The sequence below is a fragment of the Symsagittifera roscoffensis genome, chromosome 9 (genome assembly GCF_963678635.1).
Source record: "Symsagittifera roscoffensis chromosome 9, txSymRosc1.1, whole genome shotgun sequence".
Classification (NCBI taxonomy): Eukaryota; Metazoa; Xenacoelomorpha; order Acoela; family Convolutidae; genus Symsagittifera; species Symsagittifera roscoffensis.
The window spans coordinates 50,961,718-50,978,100 of record NC_087070.1 but is presented as its reverse complement, the minus strand read 5'-3'; the positions used below and the strand labels follow the sequence as shown (position 1 = coordinate 50,978,100).

The 16,383-nt window shown below is 34.6% G+C and overlaps 1 protein-coding gene across 1 annotated transcript; it reads right to left on the bottom strand.

The window, feature by feature from the left end:
* Positions 1 to 2,803: 2,803 nt before the first annotated feature.
* On the bottom strand, positions 2,804 to 15,026 carry LOC134854886 (anoctamin-4-like). The gene is made up of 5 exons (XM_063871245.1): positions 14,779 to 15,026; positions 13,374 to 13,552; positions 11,244 to 11,981; positions 10,665 to 10,807; positions 2,804 to 3,886 (listed from the first exon to the last, which is right to left on the bottom strand). The coding sequence occupies exons 1-5, from the start codon at positions 15,024 to 15,026 to the stop codon at positions 2,804 to 2,806; spliced, it is 2,391 nt and encodes a 796-aa protein (XP_063727315.1).
* Positions 15,027 to 16,383: the final 1,357 nt, after the last annotated feature.

Sequence of the window (16,383 nt, the reverse complement as noted above, 5' to 3'; positions counted from 1 at the left end):
ACATACAATTTGCGGAATCAGCTTCCAAATTTTGCAAAATCCATTCACACTTGTGGGACTTGCTTGCATTTTAAGGAATCAACTTGCATTTTGTGAAATCTGCTTCCGTTTGTGAATCCAGAACATAGCCAATCGAAGAGTGAAAAAGAGTAATGAACGCAAGTAAAAAAAAATAAAACCCTGACTTTCTTGAATAAAACCCTTAACTTTCGAATTTCAAAAAAAGATGCCCTTTAAGCGCATTGAATTTCTAGAACAATTTATGATTGGCGCTTTTTTGATAACAGGAACTCTGAGAAAACGGGATCAATAGGTAAAGTTTATTTTCGACTGGGAAATCTTAAAAATAAATTCCATTTTCGAAACTAGAAATTGTTCACGTTTTTAGCGCCATTTCCCCGTTCGTATTTGGAGAATGCTATTTACGTCACTTTCAGCAGACGAATTTCAATTGAATTCAGAAAGCGCATTATACCTAAGTGCATCAATATCTCAAGACTTTTTCCTGAAAAAAAAACAACAAAAAATCTGCAAGACCTATATAAGAGTCTTCACTATGTTCATTACTCTTAAACAACTAGCAATATTCGCCCGTTGTAGAATCTGCAACAAAGCTATTGTACGACAAAAAATACGTTGCATGTAGATGTGAGCAAATTCCACGGAAAACTTGTAAATGGATTCCACTTCCAATGCTAGAATTTCTCAGCTAGGCAAATCAAAAAGTTTACAAAAAAAGCTACAATTCATGAACATACTATAATTTTCTCAATAGATTAAACCTTAAAAGTCACGATAATTTTCTAAACAAACAAAAGTACAGATATATTCAATCATGACCTTCATTCTTGTCTTTAGCGGTTTTTTGCCCATGGCACTGTTTATGTCAATATTGAAAGCAGTACCTCAACTTTTTTTAGAATTTTGTTTATGGTGGGAAAATGAATCAAAAATTTTTTTGCTCAAATAGCAAAAGACGACACATTCCCTAAAAATCGGAACCTTCTAAAACTTCTAGCAGTCTTTCAATTCTAGAAACAACAAGGACGGCTAATTGTTTTGCAATATCAGCTTTCATCAGGGATTAGTTAAACTATTCCGTCTTCGTCGTCTTCAATGTCGACTGTCTCTTGATTAGGGTTTAGAACTTGCCTCGTCACGTAACTCTCACGCAGCTTCCGTTCTTTTACTTTGCTCGGAACATCCGTAACCACCAGTTTAATAAAAATAGTAGCAGCCACTACAAAGTTCTCAAAGAAGAACACAAAGCCAAGTTTAATGGCCACCAAATGCCAGTAAACGGAAGTTAGTTGAAGTTCTTCTACGTGTCCGTTCGGGTAGCGGAGACCGGGGTAGCGGCAGAGTTGATTGGTTGCTCGAGCTAATTCAGAAGAAGAAGTGAAGCCCTCTGTAACGTTCCATTGGGTGCGACTGGTTATGAACTCCAGAAACGCTAAATGTTTAGTATCTGAAATAAAACACATTTCGACTTCTGTGAAACTCTTGATAAAATCAACCCTTACGCGACCATTTCGACTGTCAGCAAAACTTAATAACTTCATCTATTTTTTTCTCAAAATCTGCGATGGGTCGCTAACTGAAAAAGTCCGGAATAATCTCACGAATTATCTAGTATAAAGATTATGTTACTTACCGGGAATATCGTACTCGAATCTGTTCAATTGCCAAACAGTGTTACCAAAAAAAGTATTCTTAACTGACTCAGCGCTTCAATTTTCAATTTCATGTGCTGAGAGAGCCTCCAATTTAATCGTTAAGTTTTACGTTTCCCACAACAGTTATTACGTTAAATTTTCATTTAAACTAGCAACAGAAAATTGGAAAAGAGTCAATGAACGCAAGTAAACAAAAAAACGCGGAATTTTTTTTTGAATAAAATCTCAACATCCGAATTTCAAAGAAAAAATAGATGGCCTTACAGGTCTTTGATTTTCTAGAACAACTTAGAATTGACACTTTTTTTGATAATTTTAACGCAACTTGAGAAAACTGGATCAAAAAATACGTAAAATTTTATTTCGCTGGGAAAATCCATAATTTTATTGCACTTTCAAAACTAGAAGTCGATTGCGTTTTTTGTAATTTTTACACTTTTGCTGTTCGATAATGAAGTTTCTCTACCTTTTAAAAAAACAAATAAACTGAACTTATAAAGAAATCATAAGTCAAACAGCAAAAAAAATTGAACTTGAACAAAATTTAAGACTTTTCCTGAAAAAAAAAACAAAAAAATCATTGCGACTAATATAAGAGTCTGAACTACGTTCATCGAGTCCGATTTAATTAACAATTGCCCCCCTTCAAGAAAAGTTTAAGCTAGTCAAATTTTCGACAAATCAGAATGCAGCAAAGCTCGAATTTTACTAACAACGCTGAAGTGCTAACTCACTGTTTATATTTAGAGGGGTGGCAATTCTTTAGTAGATACCATAAGACTCTTAATAATTTACCGACTTGTTTTTTGAAAATAAAAACTTTTGAGTATCAAAGAAAAAGTTGCTCTCAAAGCTCTTTGAATTTCTAGATCAAATTATGACCGGCACTTTTTTGATAAAACTAACCCAATTTGAGAAAAATTGATTAACAAGTAAAACTTTGAGTCTAAAAAAACTTCAGGAATTTTCCTGGAAAAAAAAAATCAAATGATCACGACCAATATAAGAGTCTGAACTAGGTTCATCGACTCTTAGAAATCAATGGAAACTGAAATAAATGACTTTTGATCGTAGCCAATTTTTGTCTGAAGAAACTGGAAAAAAAAGAAACATTTAGGGAGATAACACTATTCGAACGCTTTGTCATAATTTCCCGATTTGTAGTACAAATTATCCAGAAACTGAGACGTAAAAGCAACTATGCACGCATTGGTAAGGACGGAAACAATTGCTATAGTCTGCAAAATGTTTAACCAGGGACCCATGTTCTTCACTTTCTCCGGAAAGGGTCTTCTTAACTGAGTTGTGAACTTAAAAGCGTCCAGTTTTATTTCCAAACATGCGTTGCAGAAGGCTATAAATGGTGCCAAAGGAAACGCAGTCGCAAACAACGTCGCAAATCCGAATTGAATAACTTGTTCGAGGTACTCGCCAAACAGATAAAGGTCATCTTGCGCTGTGAGGTAAAAATCGGCTTCCCAAATTGCAATCGAACCAACTACTAGTTCGATTTTTTTCACATGTCTTTTTTTGAGTCGTTTATTTCGGATAAAAATGTAGCCGATCTCTTTAATATTCGAGTATAACTCTAAAAGTACCATTACGAGTGCTAGCTCAAATGCAACTTCGGTAATGCAACCCGCAAGTCCGCATTGCTCCTGGCGTTGCCCGAACACTCGGCGATAGTCGCCCGGATAGCCGACAAACTTTGATTTGAAAAATGCCAAATAAATGATTGCTGAATAGTTGTTGGTTATTTGAAAGAAAAACATTTTATTCGAATATGATTTTTCAAATTCAGTGGGCGTTTTGTGTTGTTCCATTTGTGTAATTCTGTTGCAGATTTTATCCAGAACAAAATTTAGAATTTCGATGAAAATTACAGTTCCCAAGGTACAAATACCGTAAGAAATATTTCCCGCTTGTTCAGTAACCCAAACACTGGATGAGCTGTTATAAATAGCGTAGGTCAAAACAGCGCCAATAATCATCAGCATCGAAAATATGCCGAACACCGCCAAAAGTACAACTGCTACAAGTAAATTGGCTAGAACCTCGCGAAGCAGCTTCACGTTTTTAGGGATGACGTATTCCAGTTTCCCGTCTACAGGGTTGCGTTGTCTCCATTCTGATTGTTTTTTGTCATTCTTGTGGTAGACAAAGTTCTGCTTGACGAAGTCTAGAAACTCGGGTCGCACGATTTTGCTGACCTGGAATAAAAAATATTTCAGGAAAAAAGACTAGGAAAATATGCAGGAATATTGAACAGGAATATATGCGTTTGGATATAGATTTTCAAAAATTACTTTTCACTTATTTTTTCAATTACCAGACAATATCATACACAAAAGTTTCAAATTTTAGGAAATTCCATAAAGGACACATTTGAAACCAAAAAAGGGGTAATCGCCAGTTGAAAAGTATAAATGAACTCAACGGCACCGCATTATAGTAGAGTTTTAAAGATAAATAAGCCTTTAAGCTCTTTCAATTCTAAAAATCTGACACATTGCATGATGACACATAAATCTGATGAAATGAGAATTTTATACACAGAGGCAAAGCTGCACTTCGCAGACAAACAAGAAAAAGGCAAAAACTCGCTCTAAAATAGTCAAAAGGTGCAAGAAAAAAGCTTAAAAAAAGATGAAACTAATAAAATTTCTGCTAAATTCCGAATTCAAAATCCCGGACACTAGATTAAAATTTATAAGTCCTAGCATCTGCGCCATTGGCGCTTTCAATAGCTAAATATTAGGGGCCCAGCTGAAGCTTCCTGTTTGATCAAAATTAAGAAAATGTACTGATGCAAAAGGAATGCGTAGTTTCCAAAATGAATCAAACTGTCAAAAATTGGACATTTACCAAGTGTGGCGCACAGACAATTCGGCCAAAGGCAATTCAACCAATTTGAAATTCAGACAATTCACCCAAAAGTATACAGACAATTCAGCCTGAGACAATTCAGTCAGTTTTACAAAACGCTAGATTCGAAAGAAAAAATTGGAATTGAAGTTATTTCTCGGTTCAAGGTCGCCGGTGGGGTATAGAGTCCTACCCTCTGTTGGCAAGCTCGCAACACGTGGACGCGACTGCCGCGGTCACTATTTTTGGCCGCGACTGCCGCGGTCACTATTTCAAAAAAAAAATCGAAAATTTTGTCGACCTTTTTTTTCTTTAGGTCGACCAAATTGATTTTCCGAGCTCTCTCAAAGCAATAAATAGACCCTGTTTTGGGAATATTTTCTGCGTCGCAGACAAAATTTTGAAAAAGCAGGCCAAAAAAGGCATTTTCCTCAAAAAAAAAATTTTTGACCAAAAACTTATTTTTTTTCGGCGCGCGCTGCATTTTTTTAGCCCCTCAAAATTTAGTTTTTATTGGCGCCCAAGGCGCCTTTAGAAAAATTTTAGCGTACCTCACCAAAAACAGATATCTCAAAATAGTACAAAAGGGGGACCCTTTGAGTCGGCAGGAGGTCGAACCCCTGAGAAAAGGCGTTCAACCACCACAACCCTTCCCCCTCCCCGAAATCCGCTACTGTGTACAGCCGATTTAATCAAGTACGGAAAACCCGCTTTTGCAGGGAAGATTGAGGCAACTCTATTTGGTTAATTTCAAAATTTCAGAAATGGCACGATCGTTTTTGGGAAATTGAACGAAGTCCAAAAATAGGTCGAAAGGTCAAATACTTCGTAAGTCTATTGCTGATTCTATGACAAAAAAAAGAAACATAGCCAATCGAAGATCGGAAAAGGGCAATGAACGCAAGTAAACACAAAAAAAACTAATTTTTATGGAAAAATCAAAAATTTCGAACTTCAAATAAAAAAGAAGTTGCCCTTTAAGCACCTTGAATTTCTAGAACAATTTAAGATTGGCGATAACATGAAACCAACTTGAGAAAACTGGATCAATAGGTATAGTTTTTATTCCGCTGTAAAATATTAAAAACAAATTCCACTTTCAAAGCCACAAATCATTCATGTTTTTTGCGCCATTTCCACGTTCGTACTTGGAGAGTGCTATTGACGTCACTTTCAGCAGATGAATTTCAATTGAACTCAAAAAGTGCATTATACCTAAGTGCATCAATATTTTAAGACTTTTTCGTGACAAAAAAAAATTTAAAAAAACCAGCAAGACCTATATAGGAGTTTTCACTACGTTCATTACTCTTAAACAATCGCTTTCGCGAGGAATACCGCAAAAACTTGTTCTTTCTATCTAATCCTTAATCTCATATTTGGAACCGTAGTTTTCGAAAACAAACAATTGTTTTGAAAAAAAGCTGTGTCGAGCATCGCTATTCTACAAAAAGTAGCGCTTAGCCACTATGCAAGATTAAGTTAAGCGTATGTTTTTTCGATTGAACATTTGATCTCCGATTTGGGAGCCTACTTTTAGCGAAGAAAAGATTTGTTCATTCGGTTGTACACTTAACCTCAGACTTGCACGGTAGTTTTTGATAAATAAAAACATTCCAAAGAATAAGTCTCAAATTACCGACACTCAAACTTTCGAAGGTGGTAAAAATTTGATGAAAGTAAAAGAGGCAAGTGGAATGGGCAGACACATAAAAAAACTAGTCCGTCTCTACAATGGTACTACTTTTTGACAGAGACATGGCTGAAATTCGCGCCCCTTGCGACACTAAAAAACGCTAAAAATCGAAAGATAATGTTACTCAAACAAAACGTGAAAACTAAAATGCATCATGTTGAAAAAATAATGGGCTACAAAAATGGAAGAAAATTTTTGCAATTGGTTTTTTAATATATCTGAAACAAAAGAACAGTTTAAGCCACCAAAACTGAGTATATTTCTTAATCAGAACCAATAGATGGAAACAGAAAAAAAATTGGCCGAAAATCGAGATCCGAAACTTTCTAAATGAACTCAAAATCTTTGCTTAAACTCTTGCAAACAAACAACCAATATCCTACAAAAGCAATTAAAAATAACAAACAAAACAAAAATTTGCTATAAGCGAAGAAAAAAAACATTTTTGAAGAATGAATGCTAAAGTTTCTAACAATTGCCATAATAAAAAAATTGCAGAAAATCTGAAAAAAACTCAAAGTAAAATTATTCAAAAAAATCCCATATACATCAAATTTTTAAATATGAATTTGGTACGCAACGTTAAAAGAGCTAGATCACAACAAAAAAGATGAAAAAAAAATGACAAAACACCAGTAAGAAAAAAACACGCATATTCGATTTTTTTTTCAAAAACTTCAAAAACAGGAAAAAATCAACGCCTGAATGTCTCGCCATTTTACACTCACCCTATATCTTCGTAGACAAACCAATCAAGTCAAATTGCAAAAAAAAACAAATTGTTGGACATTTATGACTTTTCCAAAAATTTTGACACAAAAAAAAACGTTATGCAATCAGCTTGAATCGATTTAGAAACCAATTGCTTATACGTAAAACACACTATTTAATTCAAGTTATGACAAAATTTACTCTTTTGAACAAAAAATAAATCAGAAAACTTGCTCCGGAACAAAATTGAAAATTTAATGCAACATTTTTTTTATTTCAAAAAACTTCTCTTCTCTAACAGAAAAACTTTTCTTCTCTAACAGGCGTCTTTTAAAACCAAACAACAATGAACGATACTTACCCTCTTGAAAATTAAGAAAAAATTACTAAAAAAAATCTACCAAACAATCTCAGATAAAAAAAACACCTGGCCAGTAAGTCGAAAAAAATTGGGTCGAAATCACTAAGCCGGCAAAATTATCAGCTATTATCAGAAAACTTTGTGCGAACCAAAAATGAGCAGACATTCTCAGTTTTTCTTGAAACGACTCAAAGTTAAATCACTATGCCAATCAATTTTAAACAAAACCAATTGGTCAGAATGCAGTTTGTTAAGCAAAAAAAAACAATTGAGGCAAGATAAAATTATTAAAATTAGTAACAGCAGAAGTAATTCAAAACAATAAAAGCAACTAAAATGCCAGTTGGTTTCGGCAAAAAAAAACAATTCTATGAAGTGACATCTAAGCCTACCAAAACACAAGGGGAAAAATAAAAAGCTGACATTTTTTGAGACGGAATACATCCGGTTTGAAAAAAAACAGATCCTGTCAGATTCGAACTCAAAAAATTTGACGTGCCAGGCGTATTCGTTACCTCCAGGCCAAGTGTGCTGGAGACGCAAAGAAGTTTGAACTTAATATGAAATAGGCTAACTTTTCCATTCCTTATTTTGACCATTCTGTGAACAAACAAATTTACGAGAAAAAAATCTAGTACCCGATTGCAATACCCGTTCTCATTGCAAGGAAAAAAATTAAAACAGTAGTTCTAGAGACGAACTCGAAAAATTTGCCAGGAAAGATAAAACTTTCTTAAGCGTCTCAAAGTTTGATAAAACAAAACCAAATACTAAACATTTTCATCTTATGATTCTCATAATATAGGAACTAGCTCGACCAGATAATATAGAGATAATGTTATGAGGCAAACGTAAAACAGATATATGCTGCTAGAGTCCCACCCAACAAATGAGCGTTTTTATTTGCTACTTAGGTTGGACAAAAGTAGTTGTCGCAATGTGACACTGTGGTTCGCTTCTGTAAAAAAAAGCCAACGGACATGGAAAAGAGTCAATGCACAACTTTCGAATTTCGAAGAAAAAAGTAAATGACTTCAATCTTTTTGAATTTCTTGATATACTCATGATTGACAATTTATGATAATGCTAACCAAAATTGAGAAAACTCGATCAATAGGCAAAATTTTTATTTCGCCCGGAAATTGGAAGCCAATCTGATTTGTTGTGATCTTTACAATTTCGCTTTTCAATAAGGGGCTTCTACCTTTTTAAGAAAAGTAAATGAACTGTACTTCAAAATATATATATCAAACCGCAAAAAAGTAGTTTTGAGCTTGGACAAAGTTCAAGATTTTTCCTAAAAAAAACAACAAAAACCACCAGGACCTATAAAAAGTCCCATCATTGACTCCATCATCTTAAAAACAGTCGTTTAGTCAAATATTAGTACCAAAGTTACATATAATGCCCTTTTGAAGCATATCAATCAATTGTTTAAGTGTTTTTTTTTAATTAAAAATTGCTCATCGCATAAATGAGGAGCTCACTCTATTAACTTGTAACTTTAAAAGTGAACTAGCAAAGTTTTAGTATCAAACACACACCCAAACACACACACACATACACACAGCATCAGACGACTTAAAATGAGTCGAGTAAGCAGATATTTTCTCAAAAAAATTTTACACCGAATACACCTTTTATAAGGAATGAAGCAAAAAATGAAAAAGAACGGCAAATATGAATGAACTGAAATAGACCAAGAGAAATTTTAGTTTTATAATCAACATGAAAAGGACAAAACTCGAATACAAAGTGTACTTGAAAAGCAGAAATGACCGAAAGTTGATTTTTATCGACAAAATGAAGTAGTTGATAATATGACTCATATGGTTTTGTTAATCACGTTATTAGTCTAAAAAAACGATATGATAACGTTTGCCATTCACTGGCACAAACTAACCCAATTTGAGAAAACTGGATCAATAAGTAAAACACTCATTTCGCTGGGAAATCGGCTAGTAAAATTCCATTTTTGAAATAAGAAGCCCATCACGCTTTTTGTGACCTCTACTTTCGCTGTTCGATAGTTAAATTCGCAATCGCTTTCACATGAAAAAAAATCATCGCAACCAATATAATATTGTGAACTAAGTTTATCGACTCTTAATTAAAACTAGCAGACAGCTTTAATAAACTTATAGGAACAAAAAAAATCAATTGAGCAATTTGACGCTATCTTTGATTAACGATTTTACTTAAAACTAACTCAGTCAAAGAAAACTGGATCATTAGGTAATTCCAATGTTCCGCTCGAAAAAGTAAAAATTAAATCTAACTTTTGAAATTAATTCAATCACTTTTTGCACTCTTTGCACTTAAGTTATTGGAGAACGTAATTCTGAAAACAAAACAAAGAACATCGAATGTTGGAACAGAGTAATGAAAGCCAGTAAACATTATAAAGACACAGATTTTTTGAAAAAGTCTCAACCTCGAATTTCAATGAAAAAAATTGATGCCCTTTAATCTCTTTGAATTTTAGGAACAGTTTATGATTGGCGCTTTTTTGATAACCTGATCCCACTTGAAAAAACTGGATCAATAGGTAAAGTTTTGATTCCGCTGGGTTTTATCTTAAAAACAAATGCCACTTTCGAAACTAGAAATCCTTCACGTTTTTTCGCGCCAGTTCCAGGATCGTATTTGAAGAGTGCCATTTAGGCCATTTTCAGCAGATGAATTTCAATTGATTATACCTAAGGGCATCAATACTTTAAGACATTTTCCTGAAAAAAACAGCAAGACCTATATAAGAGTCTTCGCTGCGTTCATTATTCTTTAAAAATAAAACTCTATCTATATAAGAGATTTCACTAAATTTACTGACACTTAAAACATAGCAAACTAGCAGTAGGAAAAAAATAATGAACGCAAGTAAACAGAAAAAAAAACACTGAGTTTGTTGAAAAAATCTCAACATTCGAATTTCAAACAAAAAAATGGATGCCCTTTCAGCTCTTTGATATTCTAGAACAATTATGATTGGCGCTTTTTTGATAACATTAACTGAATTAGAGAAAACTGAATCAATGGATAAAGTTTTCATTCCGCTGGAAATCCAAAAATTAAACTCCTTTCGAAACCAGAAATCGTTCACGCTTTTTTGTGCCATTTCCACGTTCGTATTTGGAGAGTGGCATTTAAGTCACTTTCAGCAGATGAATTTCAATTGAACTCAAAAAGTGCATATATACTAAAGTGCATTCATAAATGCATTAGTATGTATGAATGCACATATGTAGTTATCAGAGCATTTTGAGACTTTTTCTGAAAAAAGAAAACGAATAACAAATCACCAAGATCTATATAAGAGTCTTCCCTGCGATATTACTCTTAAAAACAGCGTTGATACCTCTGTGGAAGTGAACAAGTCCCAGTCGAATGAGTAGCAGTTCTGTTCTCTCTTCCAGCACTCGAGGGACAGAATGGCCCACACCGAGATGAACACGGCCATCACTATGGTCAGGGGATTGTCGAACAGATGCGCAAATTTGACTGAAACCCACACAAAAAAAACTAGTCAACAATGTTCACCACAAGAAATGTATGCTAACTAGTCTGAATGTTTTAAATTGATATAATTGGTGAAAACAATTGGTCATCGTTCATAATTTTCTTAAATCAGCGCAAAAACGATTCTCGAGCGCAAAATTGATTGTTTTGTTATTGGGGTTGGTCAAGGTGCCAAATATGTCTACATTGTCAACCTTGACCAGATCATGAGTCAGATAGTGTTTTGTCATAATATTTCTTTAAAAAGTTAAAACATAATTTCCGAATCACTGATTAACAAATGGTTTATAATGTTAAGGCCCTCAACATACCGCTGCTCGCGAAATGTTTAGTTTTTCCTCTCTTTTTCTAAGCACTGAAAATTAACCAAACAGCTTTTTCTTGACGCCATTAGTTTTGTCTGGATGCAGAATCTCACCTTGTTGACAAGCACTATCAATGAGTGAAAAGTCGCAGAAATCACAAGTCGGACACAACACCAAGTCGGGTCTCGGCTCATCTGAACATGCTTCCTTTACCACCGGGTCAAAGAAGAGCAAAATGAACCCCAGCAGGAATACAACCACCCCAAATATAGCCGGGTACATCATCCAGCGAGCATAGAACCCAAGCCATGCAAAGTAAAGTCCAGTTTTTTCTCCAAAATAACGTCTGATTTCCTCCAACGGCTGCATTTTGAAAAATGCTTTCTGTCCCGACCATGAGTAGAACAGTTTCTGTCGGTCGTTCAAGTACTTTTCGTTTTTATCCCAGGGTCCGTATTTTTTGGCGCTGTCTTTGGACCACATGTGTGGACCCGAATGGACAGGATAAGCATCAGTGTAAAGGTGTGTCTCAACAAGATGGTCGATTCCCATACTTGCAATTTCAAGAGCAGGCGCCTTTCCTGTTTTTGTCTTTTGACCTGTCCTTTCAATTGACACTTTCGGTTGTTCAGTGTGCGAAACAACGTAATGAGCAATTCTGGATCGCTCTGTATCAGTTATGAAATTGTCAACGCCCATTTTGTCCAGGGGAAAAAGCGCCATTTTAGTTTTGGTGAAGGGCGCTTTGAAGTATTTATGCGGGTCATATCTGCCTGGTTTTTCTTTAAACTTGGTTGGAGCCATACACTTGCTGTAGGACGAACTTCTCCATTGCTTTGAATCCGTTTTGACTAAAATAATATTAATTGGAACATTGAAGTATGAGCCTATGTATATTTACCTGATTTGCTAGAAATCAACACAAACTTTGTTGCACACACAAAACAGACACATTTTGAAACAAGGATCGCCGGTTAATGTGCAAGTAGCACAAAATGTTCCGACCATAGTCCTTTAAAAAGCTACATAAAAAAGTTTGTTTTTTAAATTAGGGTAGTTTTTGCTGCATGGTGTGATAAAAGAATCTGACGTAAATCTATAATTTAGGCATATCCGACAGTCATAGTTATTAAAGCATAATCGACAAAAATTTTGGTCTAAAAATGATTGAAAACCTTCAATCAAAAAAAATTCAAAAAAAAAATATATTTTTTGGCGGAAAACTTTTTAAAGTTTTTGATTCTCAAAAAGGCGCGGAGAAAACTCAAAAAACTAACTGAACTTGCTTCAAACTAATTTTTTAAGGCTTAATGTAAGCATAAGTAGTCTGCTGTAAGCCTGCTCGCTCGCTTTATTCGCTCAAAATTGAAATGAAAAAAAAAATTGAACCAGTTTTTCTCGATACTGAGAAAATTTTGAAAATTTTTCATTGTAGTTCGAATCACGACTGAAATTATGTAAATCACTAGACCCATTCCGACAACTCTGTGTGGTTTCTGATTTTGCAAGCAAACAAAAAAACTAAAACACCCGAATATTAAGTTCCTCCATATTTTTCAAATGATCGGAACAGAATCTATATAAAACATCAAAAAATAAACTCAAGCGCGTAAAAAGAAGATTTTAAATAAAAAAACGGTTCCAAGACAATTTTTGAAAGAGTTATCAGCTTTTAAAAAAGCCAGCAAAAGTTTTTTAAAAAATCAGCTGGATCTAAATAAGAGTCTTCACTACGTTCATTACTCTTTAAAATTATTATTTTTGTTCCTATATGGCATGTCAAATGTGCAAAATTGACATTTATTCCGAAGGCAAATCTTAACCTTTGGGTTTTCACAAGACAAAAAAAACAAAGCGAAACACAATTAATTGTCAATTTTCCTTATGGAAAATGCCTAAAATACAAATTTAACGTATGGAAAATTGCTTTTCATAACATTTTGCATGTATAAAATGCTTATAACAGAAACATTCAATTTTCTATGGAGTTATTGACAAGAAAATTTTCATTTTCAAAATGTATAATTAGTTTTAATGATTAAGTTTTGGTCAACTCATGACTTTGGCGTGTTAAATACCAACAGAAGTTTAATTTCTTCATGGCGGTAAAACCAAGCACATATTGTGATCCTCCGATCCCTAAATGATTTTCGGTGAGATTTTAAATGTAATGAATCAAGTGGTGGACCTCGGCTCGGGTAGTTTAAAAGGATTAAAAAGATACACGCTAAGAGTATTTTCACCAATTGGCATTTTCCAGTTGAATCTGGCAACCTCATCCACCAGTTTGTAGTTCTCCACAGTGCAAAGCGTGAAGATCTTCTCGCTTTTGTCACGTGACTCGAAAGTGCCCCTGACCTTCACCAGCTTCAGGCCACTAGCTCGCAGTTTGGCTTCAAATTTGGCTCGACGCGACTGCACCCTAGATTTTAAATTTAAAAAAAACTCGTTACTTAACTTACACAAAAATTTTCAGATTTAACACAGCTTAATCTGACGCAGCATTTGAGAGACAGGGAGCATGTAATGCACATAAAAGTTTTTTAATAAAAGAATTCAATTCTTCAGTGCACAAAAATATGGCAAATATTCACCTCTTTTAATTTCTATACTGGAGAAAAAGTGATACATATCTAGGTTTCTGTCGTACTACAACGTCTAATAGTCGCGCTTTCTATGTTCGGCCAGATAGCACTGTGCAAGTTATTAGTCCAATAGTACGTCTTAGTCCCTCTCTTAATTTCCGTAGTCTCAATAAATCTGCGGAAACACACCCGTAAAAAATAGATAAATTGCAGCTTAACAAAATTCCGAGTTTTAGACATATGCGATGCAAAAATTAATATTAAGGATTGAAAACAACTGAAAAGACAAATCTAAAATTGAAAAAAAAATCTTCAAAAAAATAGATTTTTTTCATGTCAAGAAAAAATGAATTATAAAAATTGCTAAAACAAGCCGAAAAAACAATGAAACGAAGATACCTCGACCATTAGAAACTTTAAAATTAGCATAAAATTGCTAGAAAGAAGCCTAACTTTTAAAAAGTGCTTTCTGCTGGAACTAAGCAGACCGAAGTCAGCAAACAAACGATGGTCTAAAATAGCAGAAACGTTCTAGTTTGCAAAAGAAAGTCCCGGCCGGATTGAAACTACAAGTTTTTGTCGTTTTAACTAGGCGTGATACCTGTACGCCAGATGTGCTGGATGGTTGCTTGAATTTGAATTTATAATAAAATAGGTTGAAACACGAACATTTTCCGTGCAATTTCTGTGAAAAAAGTTGTTTACGGGATAAAAATATAGTACCCAGTTGCCACAACCTAGCTTATCGCATCGAAAAAACAGCGTTAAAAACCCAGCTATCAGTCTTTAAGCCCAAACTATTATAAGCGAAAATCCAAGTTAAAAAATTGACAAAACGCTCTCGCATTGTTAAATTTTCCACAAAAAAAAACATCCAAAAAATGGAATAAAAATTCAACCTAGTCAACAACACAAGGCATCTCTAAGAACTTGACTTTTCAGACATTTAAAAATGCATTGAACCTTAAAATAAAATGTCTAAATTCTAGATTCCTATCCAACCCCATCAATTTTAGCGATCTTAAGCTTAGGTTTTTTTAAATCAGCAACTTAGATTTCACACTCTTTTGTGTCGTCTTTTGTCTTCACTCGGTGCACGAGAACCAAGTCGATTCGGGTCCATTCACCCGAATTCGGATCCACGTAAAACTCCTCTAAATTGTCCAATCTGTCATACACGCCTTCCATAGCCAACCCCATATCCTTGGACAACACAGTTTTAGCCCGTTCGAATAATTTGATCTTTTCCGTCTTGGGTCTTTTGCTGGGCCTCGCATCATCTTCAAAATCATCTTGCTTTGAAGAACTCATGTCAGTTTTCCTTTTTCTTACTCTTTTTACTTGTTTCGGACTAACCATTTGGCATCACTTGAGAATTCGCGAGAAGTGACCAACGAATCTTTTCACGTTGCGTGATCAAGTTTCATTCCCGCTTATAAGTTGTTTTATAAATTATTCAGAATTTTTATTGCCTGTAGTTCATTAATCGCATATGTTCGTTTTAAGAAAACCTGGTTTCAAGAACCATTTTAGAAAACATTAATTGGAGTTTAATTGAAAATATTCTCAGTTGACAAACATTGTCTTGCAACGTCAAATACCGAATACGCTCATTGTTTTAAAGTCCACCAAAATTTTAGATCATGTTTTGAGCAAAATTTCATCGTTGCGCTAAATCGGGAAACTAAAGGGAAACTGGAACTTATGAACCCTAGACCTCGAATTCCAATTTAAAAACTCCTTCACGGCAACGATTGTAAAATTGAAACTCTGCACTTAGAGCCAGATAGGACCATAAAACATTTTTTAAAAACTTGGATAACCGTTTTAATATCACTGTTAATCAATATATTCATAAGCGATATGTTTGGGACTTTTCCCCCAAAGAAGACCAACTAACATCAAGCCATCAAAACTTGAGTTATTGTTCGTACAAAAGTTGCATTTTAGACGTCACTGCTAAAAAAAGAAAGGGCCAGCAAAATTTTTTGTTAAGAGTCAAGTTCCACAGATCACAAAAAGAGAACACAATCCCATTGAATATCAAACTATTTTATTATTTATGGTTTATAAAACGTTAATGCGAATATTAGAAAACATTTATGAACTGCATAAATTATAAAATTGCAACATGTGAAAAATTGATTAGCAAGTAGGAAAGTTAGGTGGAATCCCTCATGCGCGAAAACAAAAATCAGCCAATCAGGTTTCAATAATCTAAAATTGGGAAAGAAAGTAAACATTTCCAGGGACTGAATATTGATATTGGCCGAATATAAAAACGGCAGAAATATGCAAAGTTTTTAAATTGTCACTGATCGCCGGCGAATGGGAATGAGTTTTATATTTCAAGGAGTTCGTTATGAAGGCCAAGTGATTCTTTTTAAAAAATGATTTTCGGCTAATTTTGTTTTCGGTCCTCCGCTTAAAAGTTTTTTCGCCCATTCGGTCCTTCGCGCATGAGAATAGCCTACGGAAAGTTAATTGTATAAATCAGTTCCATTTGTAGCAACAGAAAAAATCAATTGCGTTAGTACCAAGAAAATATTCAATTGGCCTAAGACTATTAAGCCGACTACTTTAAGCTCTTGGTTTAAGGTCGCCAGTAGGCGCGCTACGCGCGCGTCTCCGCTTCGCGCCGATAACCGGCTCTAATTTTCGTATAAAG